Below are 18,863 nucleotides of genomic sequence, written 5' to 3' on the forward strand. Positions count from 1 at the left end.
GGTGCTTTGTGCTTTGTTTATACAGAGATATTTGTTTATCCAATAAATAATTTACCAACGATCTAGTGTCATTTTCATGTGGTCAAATTTTGGCACTAGTGGAAGCCTATTTTCAGACTCATAATCAATATGTGACACCCGATAGTGCCCAAAAAAGGGAAAATAAAGAAATCTGTCACAGAAGACAATAAGATGTAGAAAAATACATTATTCTTTATTAAACAGGACCATAAAAATATCCAGGACATTAACCCTGAGCCAAGTCAGCTGACAGGGGCAGCAATTTCTCAAACTGTCCAACTGGGAAGTGGGAATACAGGAACTGAGCTACATATACAGGGGATACTGCATTCTGTGAAAACCACAACAAACCCCCATAAGCCCTTCAATACAAACAGGAAATGTGATACACATTCACAATTAGTAACCACAAAAATCAACTCACAAAACCTGTAAGGGCTCTATTAAATTGTGCTCCCAGTTCTCCACCGACAACGAGTGTGAGTGATATTAAACAAGAAGCTGAACATATACAGTAACTTACATTTTAGACAAAATTTTCCAGTTTAATTGTCACAATTCACCTTTGGCTAAGCCCCGCCCCCTTTAGTTAATGTTGCTACGTCCGTCAACTTCATCTGGGCTCTGGTTTGGTATCAACATGGCTTATGTTGTGACAGCTCTTCCTGCTGAAATTTTTATCAAACTTTTATAAAGCAGCAAATAAAGTGTCCGATAGAAGTAGGCAAAAGTGGCAGCAATATGCGTTCGAAGGCTATTTTCAAGACATACAGGTGAAACGCAAGGAACAAGAAGGCATCCAAATAGAGGCAAAAGCATAATGGTCACAGTCAAAAACGAACCACCGCATATCCTACTAATCGAGACGGAGGCTGGGACTAACAATATCAAGGAGCAACATGTACTGTTCATGTAATGCTGGGTAGGTCTCTATTCACTTCTATAATTGTTATTACAAAGCAAACGGACTACGCGAGTATAAAGTTGTATTTAGCAGTGTGTGCTAGCGTATCAACAATTAGGATCGAGAACCGTAATCATAACCTAAAACAGCATAAAACTGTCTAGCTAGTATAACTTCACAGTAAGGTTAAAAGCCAAATTTATCTTAGAGCACACAAAAGTGTGCTTGTTGATCTTGATGGGTTTAGCTGACTGTGAGGACGTCCACACAGTTTAATCCAAAGACGACACTTGTCAGGATTTGACTTTGGTTTTGGGAAGGGAAAAAAACGGACACCCCCCTCCAACCTCTCTGGGAAACGTGTATCTGTGTTACAAATGCCCCAGGCACAACGCTTAACCATATTTTTGATAAAACTACGACTGCCTGCCGAGACCAAAAATATGAGACGCCTGTGTTAAAGTCAATGGAGCCCTGTGAAAAAGTGTCGGACCTCTGTGGGAGCTCGTTCTTGGCTGCGCTGTGATTGGTCAATCTACATTCTAGGGTGTGGCTTAGCCAAAGGCAAATTGTCACGTAAAACAAAAAAAACATAATCTCTTTTGTTCTCCACCATCGCAAATATTTCTAAACAAAGTCAAAGAATCTGCTTTTTCTCTGAGCAACACACAGTGGGTGTTTCTCAAAACCAAGAATGCAAAGAACGGACTTGTGTTCTTGGGGAGAACGCTCTTGCTAGTTGTACTTGGAAGAATGAACTCACAAGGTGACGAGCACAGCACACAGAACGCTGCTGACAGTTTGAGACGATACGTGTTCTTGCTGGTATTGCGCAATAATACCCCCGCACAGACTGCCGTAGGCTACCCAAACATAACGAGAATTATTGACGATAACAGCCAGGCTTTATCGCCCAAGCCTACCCTCAGCTCAAGTGATTACTCTACAACTGAACACTACAACGTAATTTATATAACAATAAAGCAACGCCTGTCTCCTTTCATTCTGCTTCTGTTGTTTGTTAGTGTACATCACTATCCAACGGCGGGGGAAAAACGCCGGTAGGCAATGGTCTCATGACTGTGGGGTAAAACAAGTCCGTGAGCAGACTGGCCGGTTGGCTCGCTAGCTAACTTAACACCCGCAGGCGCTTATGGAGATTCTCACTTCCGAAAACGTTTGAGCACATTTCGATTTGCCATAAAGTTTCGTAAAAATGCCAATATTTGAAATCTACACAGTTGATTTCTCGCATCAAATGTTCTCAAAAGTGAATTTAGTGATGAAATAGTGAACGAAATTGTAGAAAAACGACTTTCTACTGTATTGACCATGCCTCTCTTTCCTCGAATGACGAAATGAATGCTGGGATATTTCTGCCGTCAAGTTCACACAAGTTACCAACCGATGCATCCTTGGTAAAATGGGCGTGTTAAGAACACTTTCGGGATTTTTAACCGTTCTTGCCCAAATGCAAACTTGTGTATTGGGACAGTAGGCTATTGGGCCACAAAAGATGATGTTTCACAAGAACACAAGTACAGACAAGAACACAGACTGAGAAAGGCCCAGTAGTTTGTTTTTCGTTCTTAATCAGTGTTTTGAACAATCAGTTGAGTGAATGATTCACTCATAAATAGTTACTTGTCGCCACCTACTGGCTCAACGATATCATTTGAGCAGGGTGATCAGTGCCCACTTATAATACACAGATTGACAGCCTGTCTGGAGCCTCATTTTAAAGTTCACAGTCAATTCATAACCGTTGAATAAAATGTGGCTTCTTGGTGCACAATTTCAAAGTGTCACGTTTTGTGAAATTAAAACATATAGTCTTATATATAAGACTACAAATTAAAAGCAGTGCCAATATCACTATATGCTACTAGGCCTCTAAAAGGTTGCTGTCTTCTCCCTAAAAGTTTTATTTGTGTGCATCATACCAGATAGATTAACCTTTTAATTATATTTATTTATACATAGGCCAACATATAAAAATCCCAAACATTTAAACAAACATGTTCCAATATACATATTCCATCTTTCCTTTGGGTTATAAATGGACCTCTCTAAACATTTGCATATGTTGACACATGACATGTACCAGTTGAAGTCATACACATATTATAAGCTATTCTTTTGACAGCTGTGAAGTCAGAAGTACAGAGAGACTGGACATTCACTCTTCAGGTGATAAACTCATCTTTTAAATTACTGTAGATACATTTTCTTTTATATGCTGAACCATTTGTCACTGTGGTTATGAGTCATATTAAAGGGTTTATGGTCATGCTAGATGGCTTAGTTGCCAACTCAAAATAACATAATAAACATGATTAATTATTATAAAACTTTTCAGTTTAACCTTTTTTAACCTTTAACCAGTTTTTAACCTTATTCTATACGCTTTAAACCCTATACTGTCCTGCATACTGTATACATAAGTCCTGCATATATTGTGTATTCTGTGTATTCTGCTGCTGATACTTTATCTATATTTGACTTTTTTCCCCTCAATGGCGTGGGAGAATTCAATTTCAATCAATTTCAAATGAGCTGACTTATGCATAATGCACTCAAAAATTTGTAGGCTACAATAAAGGTCTACATAACGAAGTGACAATTTCCTCATTCGACGACCATCAAGGATCAGAAGGAAACGGCAAATGATAAAATGGCCAAAATACTTGCAACAACATTTTTACATATTTCCAGGCATACGGTGGTGGGCCTGTTGTCCAGAACCATGAATTACCCAAAAGTTATAGGATTATTTATTTATTATTTAATTAGTTATAGGATAATGATTATTTGTAGAGCAACCTTATGATTTGAAATTATTTTTTCTTCTGAACGAAGAATCACATATTACATAATTTAGTGTACTTTCTTATCATGCTAATGTTGAATTGCAGTCTAAATAAAACGGTACATTTATACTTCTCTCCTCTATTAACACTATCAGATGTGTTTTGTAGGCTCCTGTGCTGCTCAGACAAACAAGACGGAAATGAACTCCACCACAAGAGCTTCCACCAACTCTACAATGGGATCTGGAACAGAAGCAATCTGGGAAGCGGACCAAATAGAAATTTGGATTTTCTCCATCAGTCTATTGTTTGGTCCTCCTACACACTCCTATATTCTATGGCTCATCATCACAGGATCGGGACGTGGAGTTTCATCAGAGTTCTTCAACCTCAATCTCTCTTGTTGTGAGATTTGTATCAGTGTGGATTTTCTTTTCTATATATTGTCAAAATATATTTCAATTCTCTTGCCATTAGCACTTTTATTACAAGGAGTTGGGATGACTGGTCGTCCTCTGTTTCAGAGTCTGATGTGTGTTGAGCGTTACCTGGCAGTGGTTCATCCTGTAACCTTTCTGAAGTACAAACCTCTCAGATATAGACTGATCTGCTGCACTGCGGCCTGGATCATCACTCTTGGCTCTTGTTTGGTCTGCCTGATAATATATTTGTTATTTACCTTTACTGTACATACATGGTTCTTCTCGATGCAGTTCCTCCTCTTCCTCTCCATCCAGTTGTTTTGTCTTGTGGCTGTTCTCAGAGCTCTGAAGCAGTCAGGACCAGGAGAGAGAGGGAGAGAGAGGGAGGAGGAAAACCACATGAAGAAAAGAGCATTTCATCTCATTCTAATAACTACTGTGACCATGGTTATCACATATTTGCCAATTACTTTCTATGGATTCATAACCATTCTGACACAGAATTACAGTGTGTCACTTTGGTCTCCTTCTATGCTTTGTTATATTCTAGGTAGTTTTGTTCAGCCTCTTCATTATCTGCACCAGGCTGGAAAAATCTCCTGTCTTTGTTCTCCATAAAACCTGTAGAACATGTAACTACACCTAGTTTGTTTTTGTTGATAACTTTTATTTATGAATGGGATCATTGTCTTTCTTTCAGCTGAATTGTCTATGTCCTCTAAATCACTTGTTATTATGGTTTTTACACTGCTGAATCACACACTCACAGTGTGTGCAAATGTCAAACACTTGCAGATCCAGGCATTGTTCCTTAAAAGTGCTCAATATATAATCCTGATATCTTTTAAATGCAACTTTATTTCCCAAAGGATGGTAAAAAGCTGTGCACCCTGACTTCTAAAATATGAATAGCAGGCAGCCGATGAGATTTCAACTTTAATTTCAGGGAGTTTTGAAAGTTTTGGGTTTAATATAGATCAGAAATTGATTGTGTGCATGAAGAAATATTTTTTTTAAGTTTAAATTTAAGTTTTTTCTGTGTTTATCTGATATAGTTATTATAAATGGCTGTTTGCATGTTTTCCAATAAATCTTAATTGATGATTCAGTGTAATTTTCTCTTCCATTCATTCTAAATATATAATAAAGTTTGCATACCATGGTGTTCAGTGATTGGGAGCTGCATAATTTGGTCTTTACTGATTTTGTGGACCATTTCTCTTTTTTTTTTTGCTGTTTTAAAAAACAGCCATACATGAGCAAGAGTATATGAGATCATGTCTCTGATGAATCACAGCCGTGCTGATCTATTCAGCAGCATCACAAATGCAATTGTCATATTGCTTTAATACAACAGTTCAGTGAACAAGACCCAACAACTTTTTTGGGAATAAAATTGAAGTATCAGATAATACTATTTTTACTGAACAGGGACCCGGAGACAGAAGAGCAGGTGAAAGAGTTTATTAGCAGCAGTGGGTCGACAAACAGGTAAATGGTAAACACAAGGTAGAGGAAAGCACAGGACACAGACGCTAGAGAGGATCACGGGAGAGCACACGGGAGGAATGGGTCCAAACATTACACACACACAAAACGAGACTGGACGATGAGGGAACACAAGGTGAGTGGTTTTATGGTGAAGTTAATGAGGGAGATCGCTGACAGGTGCAAGTGTGGGCCAAGGAGTCTTTTTGATCTTTTCACTTTTAATATTTGCATATCTGATGTTTTATGTGACGTGTAGCAGATGAAGTCATGCACATATATTCTTGTGACAGCTGTGAAGTCAGTCTATAAAACACAGCACAGAGATTTATACACATCCAGAGAGACTGGACATTCACTCTTCAGGTGATTAACTTCTCTTTTAAATTGAATTATTGTTCTGTTTACTGCTGAATGATATGACAATGTTGCTATCAGTCAAAATAAAAGGGTTATGGGAATGTTAGATGGATCACTTGAGTAAAACAGAACTGATCTCTATTTGTTTCATGAAAGTAAATTAGCAATTTACTTGACATTAGGGTACACTCTTAAAAATAAAGGTTCTTTATTGGCATCTGTGATTTCTTCAGATTTTTAGTGTTCTTCAAAAAGGGTTCACTGAAGAAAGAGTTTTTTTGAGAAAATGGTTCTTCAATGGAATCTCTGTTTATTTTTAAGAGTGCATTATGTAGACTTATTGTAATGTATTAAATGATCAGTAATTTTTTAAAATATTATTTCTTTATCTTACTTATATTGAACTGCCGTCTGAGTACCCTAATACGTTTATAATTCTCTCTTTTTATAGCAATACTATTTATGTTTTGTGAAACTTGAGGAAATGAACTCCACCACACCAGGAGCTTCCACCAACTCCACAACCCCTTCCATATCGCTAGTGGGGTATCTGGAAATATATGTGTTCAGCATCACTTTTCTGTTTGGTCTTCCTACACACTCCTATGTTATATGGCTCATCATCACAGGAGCAGGAAGTGGAGTCGCATCAGAGTTCTTCATCCTCAATCTCTCTGTTTGTGAGATTGGAAACTGTCTGGATATGTTGTTTTTTGTACTGCTTAATTGGATTTCAGTTCTTGCGCCATTAGCACTGTTTTTGCAAGCACTTTCCATCGCTGGTCGTCCTCTGTTTCAGTGTCTGATGTGTGTCGAGCGTTACCTGGCAGTGGTTCATCCTGTAACCTTTCTGAAGTTCAAACCTCTCAGATATAGAGTGATCTGCTGCACTGCGGCCTGGATAATTATTCTCGGATCCTGTTGCTGCATGATCACATTACTGTTACATTATATTAATGCAGAAATATGGTTCTTCTTGTCGACGTTCCTCCTCTTCCTCCCCATCCAGTTGTTTTGTCTTGTGGCTGTTCTCAGAGCTCTGAAGCAGTCAGGACCAGGAGAGAGAGGGAGAGAGAGAGAGGAGGAAAACCACATGAAGAGACGGGCTTTTTATATAATTCTAATAACTACTGTGAACACAGTTTTCGCATATGTGCCAATTATTATCGCAGGAGTATTTATAATTCTGATAAACCAGTATAATTTGACATTTTGGGGACCTGGTTTGGTTTGTTATGTTCTAGCTAGTTTTGTTCAGCCTGTTCTTTATCTTCACCGCACTGGGAAACTCTCCTTCCTCTGTCCCTCATAAACTGACAAAAATAACTACACATTGTTTTACTTTTTACATTTTGTTTAGAAGTGGATGGGCCATTTTTATTTATTATCATCTGGAGTGTCTCTTTCATCTTGGTGTTGCTCTGGTCTTTAAAGTAAGTTATAATTTCCCTGTTTATTTACACATCTAGCTTATTCTGAGTGTGTTAATTAAATATGGTTGTATGATATAAGTGTGTTTATCCAATAAAACATTTAAACAGTGATCCAGTGTCTCCTTTTTCCATACCCCCCCCCCCCCATATTTATTATTTATTTATCTACAGTATCTCTGTCTCATTGTTTCTTGCTCTCTTAAATACGTAGTCTAAAAATTAATAAGTTGCACCTGCATGTGCTGTCTAGTATAAATGTACAAAGATTGAATATTCAGTCGGCAAAAAAAATATATCCGGGTGATTAATTTGAATATTCTACTGTCTTGAATAGGATCAATTATAACAACATTATTTGGCACAGAATACTTTATTCTGACTGGTCAATCACAAGCTTCCAGATTAACATTTTGCATATAAAAGTGAATTTCTGATAATAAATTTACTCAGATGCTCTGTTTAAAAAAGTTTTTTACTTGAAATATTTGCATGGTTTATGTGGCATGCAACAGATGAAGTCATGCATTGATATAATTGTGACGACTGTGAAGTCAGTCTATAAACACAGAACATATATTTACATCCGAGAGGGGACATTCGATTTTCAGGTGACAAACATTTTTTTTAAAATATCCTTAGTGTTAGAAAATGTCACAGTGTTTATCTGAAAAAGTCCAAAGCGAGTTCTGAGGAAAGTTTACAAGATTTAACTTTTTTTTTTCTTTTTTTTTCTTGAACAGAAGTAACAATTTAATAAGCAAAATATTATATAAATGTTATTTTGGGTATGAATAAAGAACGAATGAACTTTTTTAAAATATCAGATAAAGAGTATATGTTTTTTATGATCTTTTTAAACCTTCGTTTTACTTTAATATTTGCATATCTGATGTTTTATGTGACGTGTAGCAGATGAAGTCATATGCACATATATTCTTGTGACAGCTGTGAAGTCAGTCTATAAAACACAGCACAGAGATTTATACACATCCAGAGAGACTGGACATTCACTCTTCAGGTGATAAACTTCTCTTTTAAATTGAATTATTTTTTCTTTTTACTGCTGAATGATATATGACAATTTTGCTGTGGTTATCAGTCATAGTAAAGGGGTTATGGGAATGTTAGATGGATCACTTGAGTAAAACAGAACTGATCTCATCAAAGTGAATTAGCAATTTATTTGACATTACACTCTTAAAAATAAAGGTTGTTATTGGCATCTGTGATTTCATGAAGAATCTTTAACATGGAACCTTCCAAGTGCACAAAAGGTTCTTGAGATTTTTTAACGTTTTATTTTAGGAACTTTTCACTAAGAGTTTTTTTGGAGAACTAGAATGGTTATTCTATGGAATCGCTGTTTATTTTTTAAGAGTGCATTATGTAGACGTACTGCGATGTATTAAATTATCTGTATAAAAAATTACCAATTTTTTAACTGTAAACTGTGTTGAATTGCTGGTGTGGACTGAACATGTGGCTTCAGTCTATTTTTTTTTAAATACATTTTTTATTATCTTGCTTACGTTGAACTGTTGTCTGAGTAACCCCATACGTTTATAATTCTCTCTTCTTATAGCAATACTATTTATTTTTTGTGAAATGAGGAGGAAATGAACTCCACAAACACCAGAAGCTTCCACCAACTCCACAACCCCTTCCATATTGCTAGTGGGGAATCTTGAAATGTGTGTGTTTAGCATCAATTTTCTGTTTGGTCTTCCTACACACTCCTATATAGTTTGGCTCATCATCACAGGAGCAGGAAGTGGAGTCGCATCAGAGTTCTTCATCCTCAATCTCTCTGTTTGTGAGCTTGGCAACTGTCTGGATTTGTTGTTTTTCTACTGCTTAATTGGATTTCAGTTCTTGCGCAATTAGCACTGTTTTTGCAAGGACTTTCATCGCTGGTCGTCCTCTGTTCCAGTGTCTGATCTGTGTTGAGCGTTACCTGGCAGTGGTTCATCCTGTAACCTTTCTGAAGTACAAACCTCTCAGATATAGAGTGATCTGCTGCACTGCGGCCTGGATATTTATTATTGTATCCTGTTTGTGCAGCACGATCACATTAATGTTAAAAATAAATAATGCACATACATGGTTCTTCTCACTGCAGTTCCTCCTCTTCCTCTCCATCCAGTTGTTTTGTCTTGTGGCTGTTCTCAGAGCTCTGAAGCGGTCAGGACCAGGAGAGAGAGGGAGAGAGAGAGAGGAGGAAAACCACGTGAAGAGAAGAGCGTTTCATCTCATTCTAATAACTACTGTGAACATGGTTTTCGCATATGTGCCAATTATTATCGCAGGAGTATTTATAATTCTGCTAAACAAGTATAATTTGACATTTTGGGGACCTGGTTTGGTTTGTTTCGTTCTAGCTAGTTTTGTTCAGCCTGTTCTTTATCTTTACCGCACTGGGAAACTCTCCTTCCTCTGTTCCTCATAAACGGACAAAAAATGACTTCACTTTCTTTTGCTTTTTAAACAATTTTATTAGAGGATGGGCTATTTTTGTATTATCAGCTGAATTGTCTCTTTCCTCTTGGTGTTTGCTCTGGTCTTTAAATAAAGTTATATTTAAATTTATTTTTTAGTTTGATTGTCAGTTCATGTTAGAATAAAAATATTTTATTTCCCTGTATTACACATACTAGATCTGTGAGTTAATTAAATATGGTTGTTTGATATCAGTGTGTTTGTTTATCCAATAAAACATTTAATCAGTCACTTTCGCATCCCTCCCCCCATATTTATTATTTATGTTCTCTCTCTCTCTCTCTCTCTCTCTCTCTCTCTCTCTCTCTCTCTCTCTCTCTCTCTCTCTCTCTCTCTCTCTCTCTCTCTCTCTCTCTCTCTCTCTCTCTCTCTCTCTCTCTCTCTCTCTCTCTCTCTCTCTCTCTCTCTCTCTCTCTCTCTCTCTCTCTCCCTCTCTCTCTCTCTCTCTCTCTCTCTATTCTATCTTGCTCTCTTAAATACTCAGTCTAAAACGAATGAGTTGCACCTGTGCTGTCAAGTTTAGATGTACAAAGATTGAAAATTCAGTCATTCAATAGTATTCGGGTGATTTCTACTTTCTTGTATAGAAGCAATAACAATATTTTGCGGCACACTGCTGTAATACTTTATTCTGACTGGTCAATCACAAGCTTCCCGATGAACATTTTCCATATTAAAGTGAATTTATGTTAATATGTTTTTTTTTAAAGTTTGAAATATTTGCATGTTGTATGCTGCATGCAACAGATGAAGTCACGCATTGACATCCTTGTGACGACTGTGAAGTCAGTCTACACACACAGAACATATATTTACATCCGAGAGGGGACATTCACTTTTCAGGTGACAAACCAATTTTGTTTTTGTTTTTATCCTTAATACGGTATTGGAAAATGTCACAGTATTTATATGAAAAAGTCCAAAGTGAGTTCTGAGGAAAGTTTACTATTGAATATAATGAAATTGAGCTATTTTTGTTTAATTGAACAGAAGTAACAATTGAATAAGCAAAATATGATATAATTGTTATTTTGGGTATATGAATGAATGAATAGAGATATATATGCTCTGGTTTGTTGGGATTTTAACAGTTTCTGTTATGGAGGTATTTAGAAGCATTCATGTTGCTATAAGTAAAAAAAAAAGTAATTCAGATTGTTTAATCCTAAGAGTTATTTTTGTGAAAATGCCAACACAATGACCAAGTGCAACATTTTATGTGTGTATAGCACAAACACATAATAAAAAACACATTACAGCCAATTACAAATGTTTTCATGAAAGTGTAATGTATTCATTGTAATATACCGCTAAATATAAAGCAAATGCATTGTAAAGCCAGGGTTCTTTATTAGTCTGTACTTGTTTTATGTCTACTCGACGATTACTAGATCTTCCTCCATCTCCATTATACACACGTTTGCCATTAATGGAACTGACCCGAGATCAGTTAAATCATATAACACACTAGTTCATGGATTCACTTTATCAGCGGCGAACCAATGCCATTTTGAAATAGAATGACAAAATGAAGATTTGCTTGCTGATATCAATTATACAGAATGTAATATAAATGCAGGCTATACTGTATTTATGTACACCTCTCTCTTTCCATAGATAAGTCTTACATTATTATATTTTGTGCTCTGTAGAGAAGAAAAACACAGAGAAGATGAACACCTGTGTGAACTTCACCACAACTGAAATATCTACAAACTCCACAACTCAATTCTTTAGGCCACTGCAGATTTTAGAAATGTGTCTGCACAGCATCAGTTTCCTGGTTGGTCTTCCTACTCACTCCTATGTTATATGGCTCATCGTCACAGGAACAGGAAGTGGAGTTGCGTCAGAGTTCTTCATCCTCAATTTCTCTGTTTCTGAGATTGGGAACTGTCTGAATGGTTTGATCAGTCTACTGGCATTTTGGTATTCAGACTTTTCAACATTAAAACAGTTTTTAACAGGACTAACTATCACCGGTCATCCTCTGTTTCAGTTTCTGATCTGTGTCGAGCGTTACCTGGCAGTGGTTCATCCTGTAACCTTTCTGAAGTACAAACCTCTCAGATATAGAGTGATCTGCTGCACTGCGGCCTGGATAATTATTCTTGGATCCTGCTTGTTTTGCATGTTTACCATAGATTCACACCAGTTTGTATATATGTGGTTCTTCATGCTGCAGTTTCTACTCTTCCTCTCCATCCAGTTGTTTTGTCTTGTGGTTGTTCTCAGAGCTCTGAAGCAGTCAGGACCAGGAGAGAGAGGGAGAGAGAGAAAGGAGGAAAACCACATGAAGAGAAGAGTGATTTATCTCATTTTAATAACAACTGCGACCATGGTTATCACATATCTGCCGCTTACTCTCACAACGTTGTTTACCATTCTGACAAAACTGATCATTCAGGAAGTTTGGTCTCCGGGTGTGACTTGTTACGTTCTGGCTGGTTTTGTTCAGCCTGTTCTTTATCTGCACCGGACTGGAAAACTCTCTTGCCTCTTTTCTCCATAAAACCAACAACAAATCTAGGGATTGGTTTGTACTCAAATATACTTATATCAAACTTGATACCTTTCAAACACAACTTCACTTCTCAGAGGACTGAAAAAAACATGACTTCTAGAAAACGCCTTACAGAAGTTCTGTGATATTTGAACTTATTTAAGGTCGTTCAGATAGTCATAGCATGAGTGCATGAAACCTCATATCCTATTAACAAAATGAGTGGTTGCTATTAGTTTGTTTTTCCAATAAATCACTTCATCAATTGCCAAGCCTACATTTTCCATCTCATTATTTATAAAGATTGTTTGGGAAGCCTGAAAACTCACCATTGTATTTTGTATCATATGAAAATTATATTTTGAAGTTCAGGGTCACTCGATAAATGTGTAAAAAATGGCTTCAATTTTGTTAATTTTTTTACTCTATTTGCGTATATGATGTTTAATGTGATGCGTAGCAGATGCAGTCATGCACATATATTCTTTTGGCAACTGTGAACTTAAAACACAGCACAGAGGTTTATACACATCCAGAGAGACTGGACATTCATCTTCAGGTGATACACTTCTCTTTTTGATTCTTCTTGTTTATACCATTAATAATATTCAACAGTGCCACTGTGTTTATCAGATAATGTCCAAATATTTGGGATGGAGTTAACACTTTATCCACTGAGTAAAATGGGACTGAGCTTTGTTTCATTGAAGAGAACTAACAGTTTAAATGAATTAATTCATGATTAAATTCATTCACTCATTAAATTCATATGATAAAAAACGAGATTTTGCAGGTGATTGTAGCTTGCGAATATTACTTTGTTAAACAATCTATTTTTCATCATTTAATGATGTTGCTCTATTCAGATTTAAACTGGGAACATTTACCGACTGAAATGTATAATCTGGATCTATTGAAATGTTTTAGTTTTTTTTACAGATCTGGTTCAATAACACGTATTTCTTTGTGTAGATAACAAAATAAGTTTTTATGAACCATTTAAAGCAAAAGACAAACCTAGAGATGAATAACTCAGTGAACATCACCACACCCGAAGCATCCACAAACTCCACAACTCAATCCATTGGGCTACTGACAAGTCTGGACATCTCTGTGTACAGCATCAATTTCCTGCTTGGTCTTCCTACACACACCTATATTATATGGCTCATCATCACAGGAGCTGGAAGTGGAGTTGCATCAGAGTTCTTCATCCTCAATTTCTCCATTTGTGAGATTGGAAACTGTTTGAATTGTTTGTTCCTTGTACTTTCAGTTTGGTTTTCAAGTCTCTTGATACTAAACGTGTTCATAACAGGACTAGCTGTCACTGGTCGTCCTCTGTTTCAGTGTCTGATGTGTGTTGAGCGTTACCTGGCAGTGGTTCATCCTGTAACCTTTCTGAAGTTCAAACCTCTCAGATATAGAGTGATCTGCTGCACTGCGGCCTGGATAATCACTATAGGTTCTTGTTTGTGCTCCATGTTCATTTTCGCTTCACTCAACATTAATGCACAATCATGGTTCATCTCACTGCAGTTCCTCCTCTTCCTCCCCATCCAGTTGTTCTGCTGTGTGGCTGTTCTCAGAGCTCTGAAGCAGTCAGGACCAGGAGAGAGAGGAAGAGAGAGAAAGGAGGAAAACTGCATGAAGAGACGAGCGTTTTATCTCATTCTAATAACAACAGTGAACATGGCCATCATATATGTGCCGATTACTTTTTCAGGATTATTTACCAATCTGACAAAACGCTATATTCAGGTAGTTTGGACACCTTCAGTGATTTGTTTTGGCCTGGCTGGTTTTGTGCAGCCTGTTCTTTATTTGCAACGTACGGGAAAACTGTCCTGCCTCTGTTTGCCATAATATTTGCAACTGTGACATTTTAGATCAGATTATGATGGTGACCTTTACTTATCTGTAATGTTTATTGCTTTGTGAAAATTCTAAATAACACTAATTTCTCTAAATTAAGATCTTTGACACCTCAATCATCATTACTCTGGCAGATTAAAGCAGCCCAATGTCACTTCCAAATTCTGGTTGTGACCCATTGTGGTATCTGTCAGGAGCTATAACGCCAAGCACACAATACAGCAGTAGCGAACTTCAACTATCTCCTCTTCCGTTCTCACACCTTATGTCATTACACAACAGTTCAGGCTTCCTTTTCAAAAGAATAGTCTACTACAACACAATTTAACTTATGAACACAACATCGAACCCCTTTCACACAGAGCATTGATCCTAGAAAATTGCATAGAATTGCTAGAGTGCCACCTGTGTGAACGCAAACACGTCCTGGGATTGATCCTTTTTACAATCCTTTTTACTAGATTTAATATAGCAACATTTTGTCATAGATGTAACACGCAAGTTGCATTGTGATTCCTCTATAAATGCACTTCAAGAGTCTGTGTAAATGTGTCTTTAACGCCGCTTCTGTGTATTTGAGATGTAAAGTGGTAAAGTGTTCACTGTTTATTACAAACTGATTTACTGATGTACTCTTTGTAGATTGTTTATCCAATTAAACACATCATGGCCCAGTGTCACCTTTTCCCTATATGGTTGCCACAGAGATTATAGCAATAAACTTGACTTCCTGTCGACACAAATTTCTAGAGTATTTTATTCCCTTTCTATTTTTCAAATGCTCAGGTAATTCATTTTCGCATTAAAAGCTCCGTCTAAATGTACTGTACCTTGTTGTAATGTTTATATGACCTTTGTTGTGTGAAGTGGCACAAAACATGTTCTATGACTGTCATTCAGTTTTTATTTTGAGAGATGCAGCACGACAAACTGACTTTTAGTTGTGCTTTATTCTATTTATTTATACAAAGGTTTAGTTAATTCTACTTGTCCGATATAGTCGATATAAATGGTTGCTACCAGTCTGTCATTTATTTTCCACTTAGAATGTTGTATTAAACTTGACATCCTATTATTACACAGATGATTGAAGAGTTTTTTTCTCTCTCCCTTTTAAATGCTTGGTATAAAAATTTGCATATTTTGTGTTGATGGAGTGGCAGGTGTGCTGGCAGTTTCAGAAATATAGGCTATAGAAAAGTTCTTCAACCAAGCTGTCAGCAAATGATTTAAACTCAATTTGTTATTTTGCATAATTTGGGCTTTAACTAATGCTCAAGTAGTTACTTTGCGTAATTTGGGCTAATGATTTGCACTAAAAAGCCATTGGGGGATTCTTATTTGAAATCATGGATAAACAACAATGAACAAAGGTAAACAAAGGCCTACCTGATCACCACTAACAATGCATGATCAGACTGTTATTTGAGTATGCCAAGCAATCACCCACCAAAACTTCATGTCTTCAGCAAAGTATGTTTTATTTAACATTTGCTTATCTCAGCAAGTCTATCATTATGAACAAAAAAGCAAAGAACCTATGTGCAAAAAATAATAATAATAATAAAATAAAATAACAACAACATATTTACATGAATAAAAATAAGTAAGTGTACGGAGTATGAGAAATTCCGTCTAGTGCAGCCAAACATGTGGTATTTACAATCGATTTTTATGATCACTATGGTTATCGCTCGTCCGCTCCTACAGGCACGATTGAGGTAGCTACCAGCTCCTCATAGGACCCCGGCGTCACTCAGGAGTCGTAGCACACACACAGAGAGAGAGAGAGTGTAAACGTCGGTGGCATTGTGTGTTTATTGACAACAGAACAGCATGTAGTGAGAACGTGGGTACAAAGTAATGGTGACCGGTGTAGATTATTATTGTGTCAGCCTGCGTCTGCCCCGACCCGATTCTGAAGCGCAGCGGCGGGCTGTGACACTACTTTGGCTAATGTACATAGCGAAAACACGGGTTAATCCTCAGTTTTACCGATTTTTGTCGCCTTTCGTAGGGATAGTGAGGGCGGGTGACGGATCGGGTCACTATGAATCTGGGGGGGGAGTCATGTCCCCCCTTCCCTATAGTGCCATCTGCGCGCCTGATGGGGACATGAATTTACAATGGTAATGAATGGAGCTAAGACCATGGATATGCCAATTAATGCCAGGAAAGATGATAACATTCCCTCTCCTTTTTGTCCTGTAATTTCAGGACATGTAATCAGCAAAGTCTCCACCTTCCAATATCCAAGATTTGCATATCTGGTGTTTCATGTGACATGTAGCAGATGAAGACGTGTGCATATATAGTATATTCTTATATTGTGCAGCTGTGTGCACAGAGATTTATACACATCCAGAGAAACTGGACATTCACTCTTCAGGTGATAAACTCCTATTTTTGAATCAGCTCTTGTTTAGCCGTTTTAGCTCCAGTTATTTGAGTTTAAATTGGAATCGTTCTCCGTTAAAATTCTCCTGTTTGGTCTTCCTACACACTCATATTTTATTTGGCTCATCATCACAAGAACAGGAAGTGGAGTTGCATCAGAGTTCTTCATCCTCAATCTTGGTATGTCTGAATAGTTTGGTCTTTATTCCGTTAATGTGGTTTACAAGTCTCTCAAGATTTGAAATGTTCTTAGTAGGACTCTCCTCCACTGGTCATCCCAGACATCCAAGGGTGATATAGCAGGCCTGGTGGAGGTGGAGACGGGGGCTTGGCAGAACGGGCCGACACTCGAGAGAGTGAGGACCACAGTGGAACCGGTGGAAAGGAGAATCCCGGTGAAGCTGGAGGGGTGGAGGGTTGAGGTTTAGCTGGAGGCCCGGAAGTCCGCACCAAAACCGGACTGACAGGTTGAGGTGGAGAACAGGTGTAGCCGGCGGATCCACATCACAGAGCTGGCGATGATAAATGGCGAATGCAGAGTTGAGGAGCCATGAGAGACCAGTGGAGCATGTTTGTCTGGGGAATGATGGTGGAGACAATAGGGTGGGCAGGATATTGGGTGGGATCGGGTCATCCATGATAGAGAGTGTAGTTGGCTGGAGAGAGACGAGCTTTGTGGTGAAATTGATGAAGAAGCGCTCCTCAACTGGCTCATCTGAGAACTGTCTCACCGGATTCCTCGCTGGATCTGGTGATAGGCTCCAGGGTCGGGACAGTTGCGGCGACATACTATGGTTTTGGGGTGGACTCTGGGGCTGGCTCCAACTTCGGGCATGGAGTGGGCTCAAGCTCGTAGCCCGAGGAGAGCTACACTACACTACACTAGAAGAACACTGCTACACTAACCACTCTTCCCTTTCTCTCTGCTCCTCCAGGCATGATCCTGTTTAGTTTGTTCCTTTGTAGTTTTACTTAGTTTCCACTCAGTCATGTTCACACACACACAGATTCACGCATCCCTGCACTTTACATACAGCTTACATTATGACATTCTCACACCTCATTCCTTTTTCTTTGTTTAAAGTTAATAGTTTTTGGTTTACAATAAATAACTTTTTTGATTGGCCTATGCCTGTGTTGTTCCTGTCCCCTCATTTTTGCCACAGGCTATGAGCCGGCCTGTGACAGTATTATAAATGGCAGATTCTACGCTTACGAGAATACTTAATTAGTTGGTAGAAGTAATTCTACATCATTGAGCACAAATAATTTAGAAAGAACAAAGTGATTTTTGTTGTTGTTGCTAAGAACCAACTTAAAAAATTACACAGTCTAGCTTTAAATATTTGAGTAGGCCATAATGTATAAATTACCATCATCTAACAATGCTGAGAAAATACGTCAAAATTGCGAGATGGGCCTAAATGAATGAATGAATGAATACATAAATAAATACACACCCATCTTCAGTTTTCCCATGTGCTAAGCTCTTCACAGTCTGAAAGAAATGATGGATACTTGCTGTTGTCATCTTAACTGCAGATAAACAATATTTATTTCAATGTGGTGTATAAATTGTGCCTTGGTGAACAATTGGGTGAACACACCCAATAAGTTATATATTCTAACCTTTAATTTGTGTACTTTAAATATTTGCATATCTGGTGTTTTATGTGGCATATTGTTATTACAACTGTGAAGTCAGTTTATAAAACAGCAGACATAAATATACGAGCGATCAGAATTCCCGAGAGACCAGAAATTCACTCATCAGGTGATAAACTTCTCTTTTTGATTAGATTGTTTGCTTTTACAGTAAAACAGTTAACAAGAAGCATTGTCACTGCATGTTGATTTGGTTTTTAGGAAATTTTTAACAAGTAAATATAACCTGGGCTCTTTTTATTTTATTGAAAATAAGAAATTATTTCAGTAGAAATGCAATAAAGTAGAGATTTTAACAGATAACATAGGCTGATGAAGATATGAAATAATGTATAGAACCATATTTTAAAGTCCTTTAATGTTGGTTTGCTCTGGTTATTTCACTTTTAATTTAGTATGTATATCTGCATGTACACTTCTCTCTTCCTATTGCTCAATGCAGCTACATGATGTATTGTGAGCCGCGAGGAGAAGACAAACACAGAGGCG

General features: G+C 37.5%; 2 protein-coding genes across 2 annotated transcripts; both read left to right on the plus strand.

Annotated features, from left to right (window-relative positions):
* Positions 1–3,935: 3,935 nt before the first annotated feature.
* On the plus strand, positions 3,936–4,803 carry LOC306984542 (hydroxycarboxylic acid receptor 2-like; the record flags this gene model as incomplete). Its single annotated transcript, XM_079586016.1, has 2 exons — positions 3,936–4,604; positions 4,708–4,803. 2 exons carry the CDS (start codon positions 3,936–3,938, stop codon positions 4,801–4,803), a joined length of 765 nt encoding a protein of 254 aa, XP_079442142.1.
* A 1,188-nt stretch (positions 4,804–5,991) lies between these two features.
* LOC306984647 (chemokine XC receptor 1-like) lies at positions 5,992–7,548 on the plus strand. Its single transcript, XM_079586149.1, has 2 exons — positions 5,992–6,011; positions 6,457–7,548. Exon 2 carries the CDS (start codon positions 6,490–6,492, stop codon positions 7,315–7,317), a length of 828 nt encoding a protein of 275 aa, XP_079442275.1. The 5' UTR covers positions 5,992–6,011; positions 6,457–6,489; the 3' UTR covers positions 7,318–7,548.
* Positions 7,549–18,863: the final 11,315 nt, after the last annotated feature.

The sequence above is a fragment of the Phoxinus phoxinus genome, assembly GCF_949152265.1.
Source record: "Phoxinus phoxinus genome assembly, chromosome: 17".
NCBI lineage: Eukaryota > Metazoa > Chordata > Actinopteri > Cypriniformes > Leuciscidae > Phoxinus > Phoxinus phoxinus.

Bases quoted from the DNA above. Each gene is read 5' to 3' on its own strand.
- LOC306984647 (XM_079586149.1), top strand. From the start codon at position 6,490: ATGAACTCCACCACACCAGGAGCTTCCACCAACTCCACAACCCCTTCC.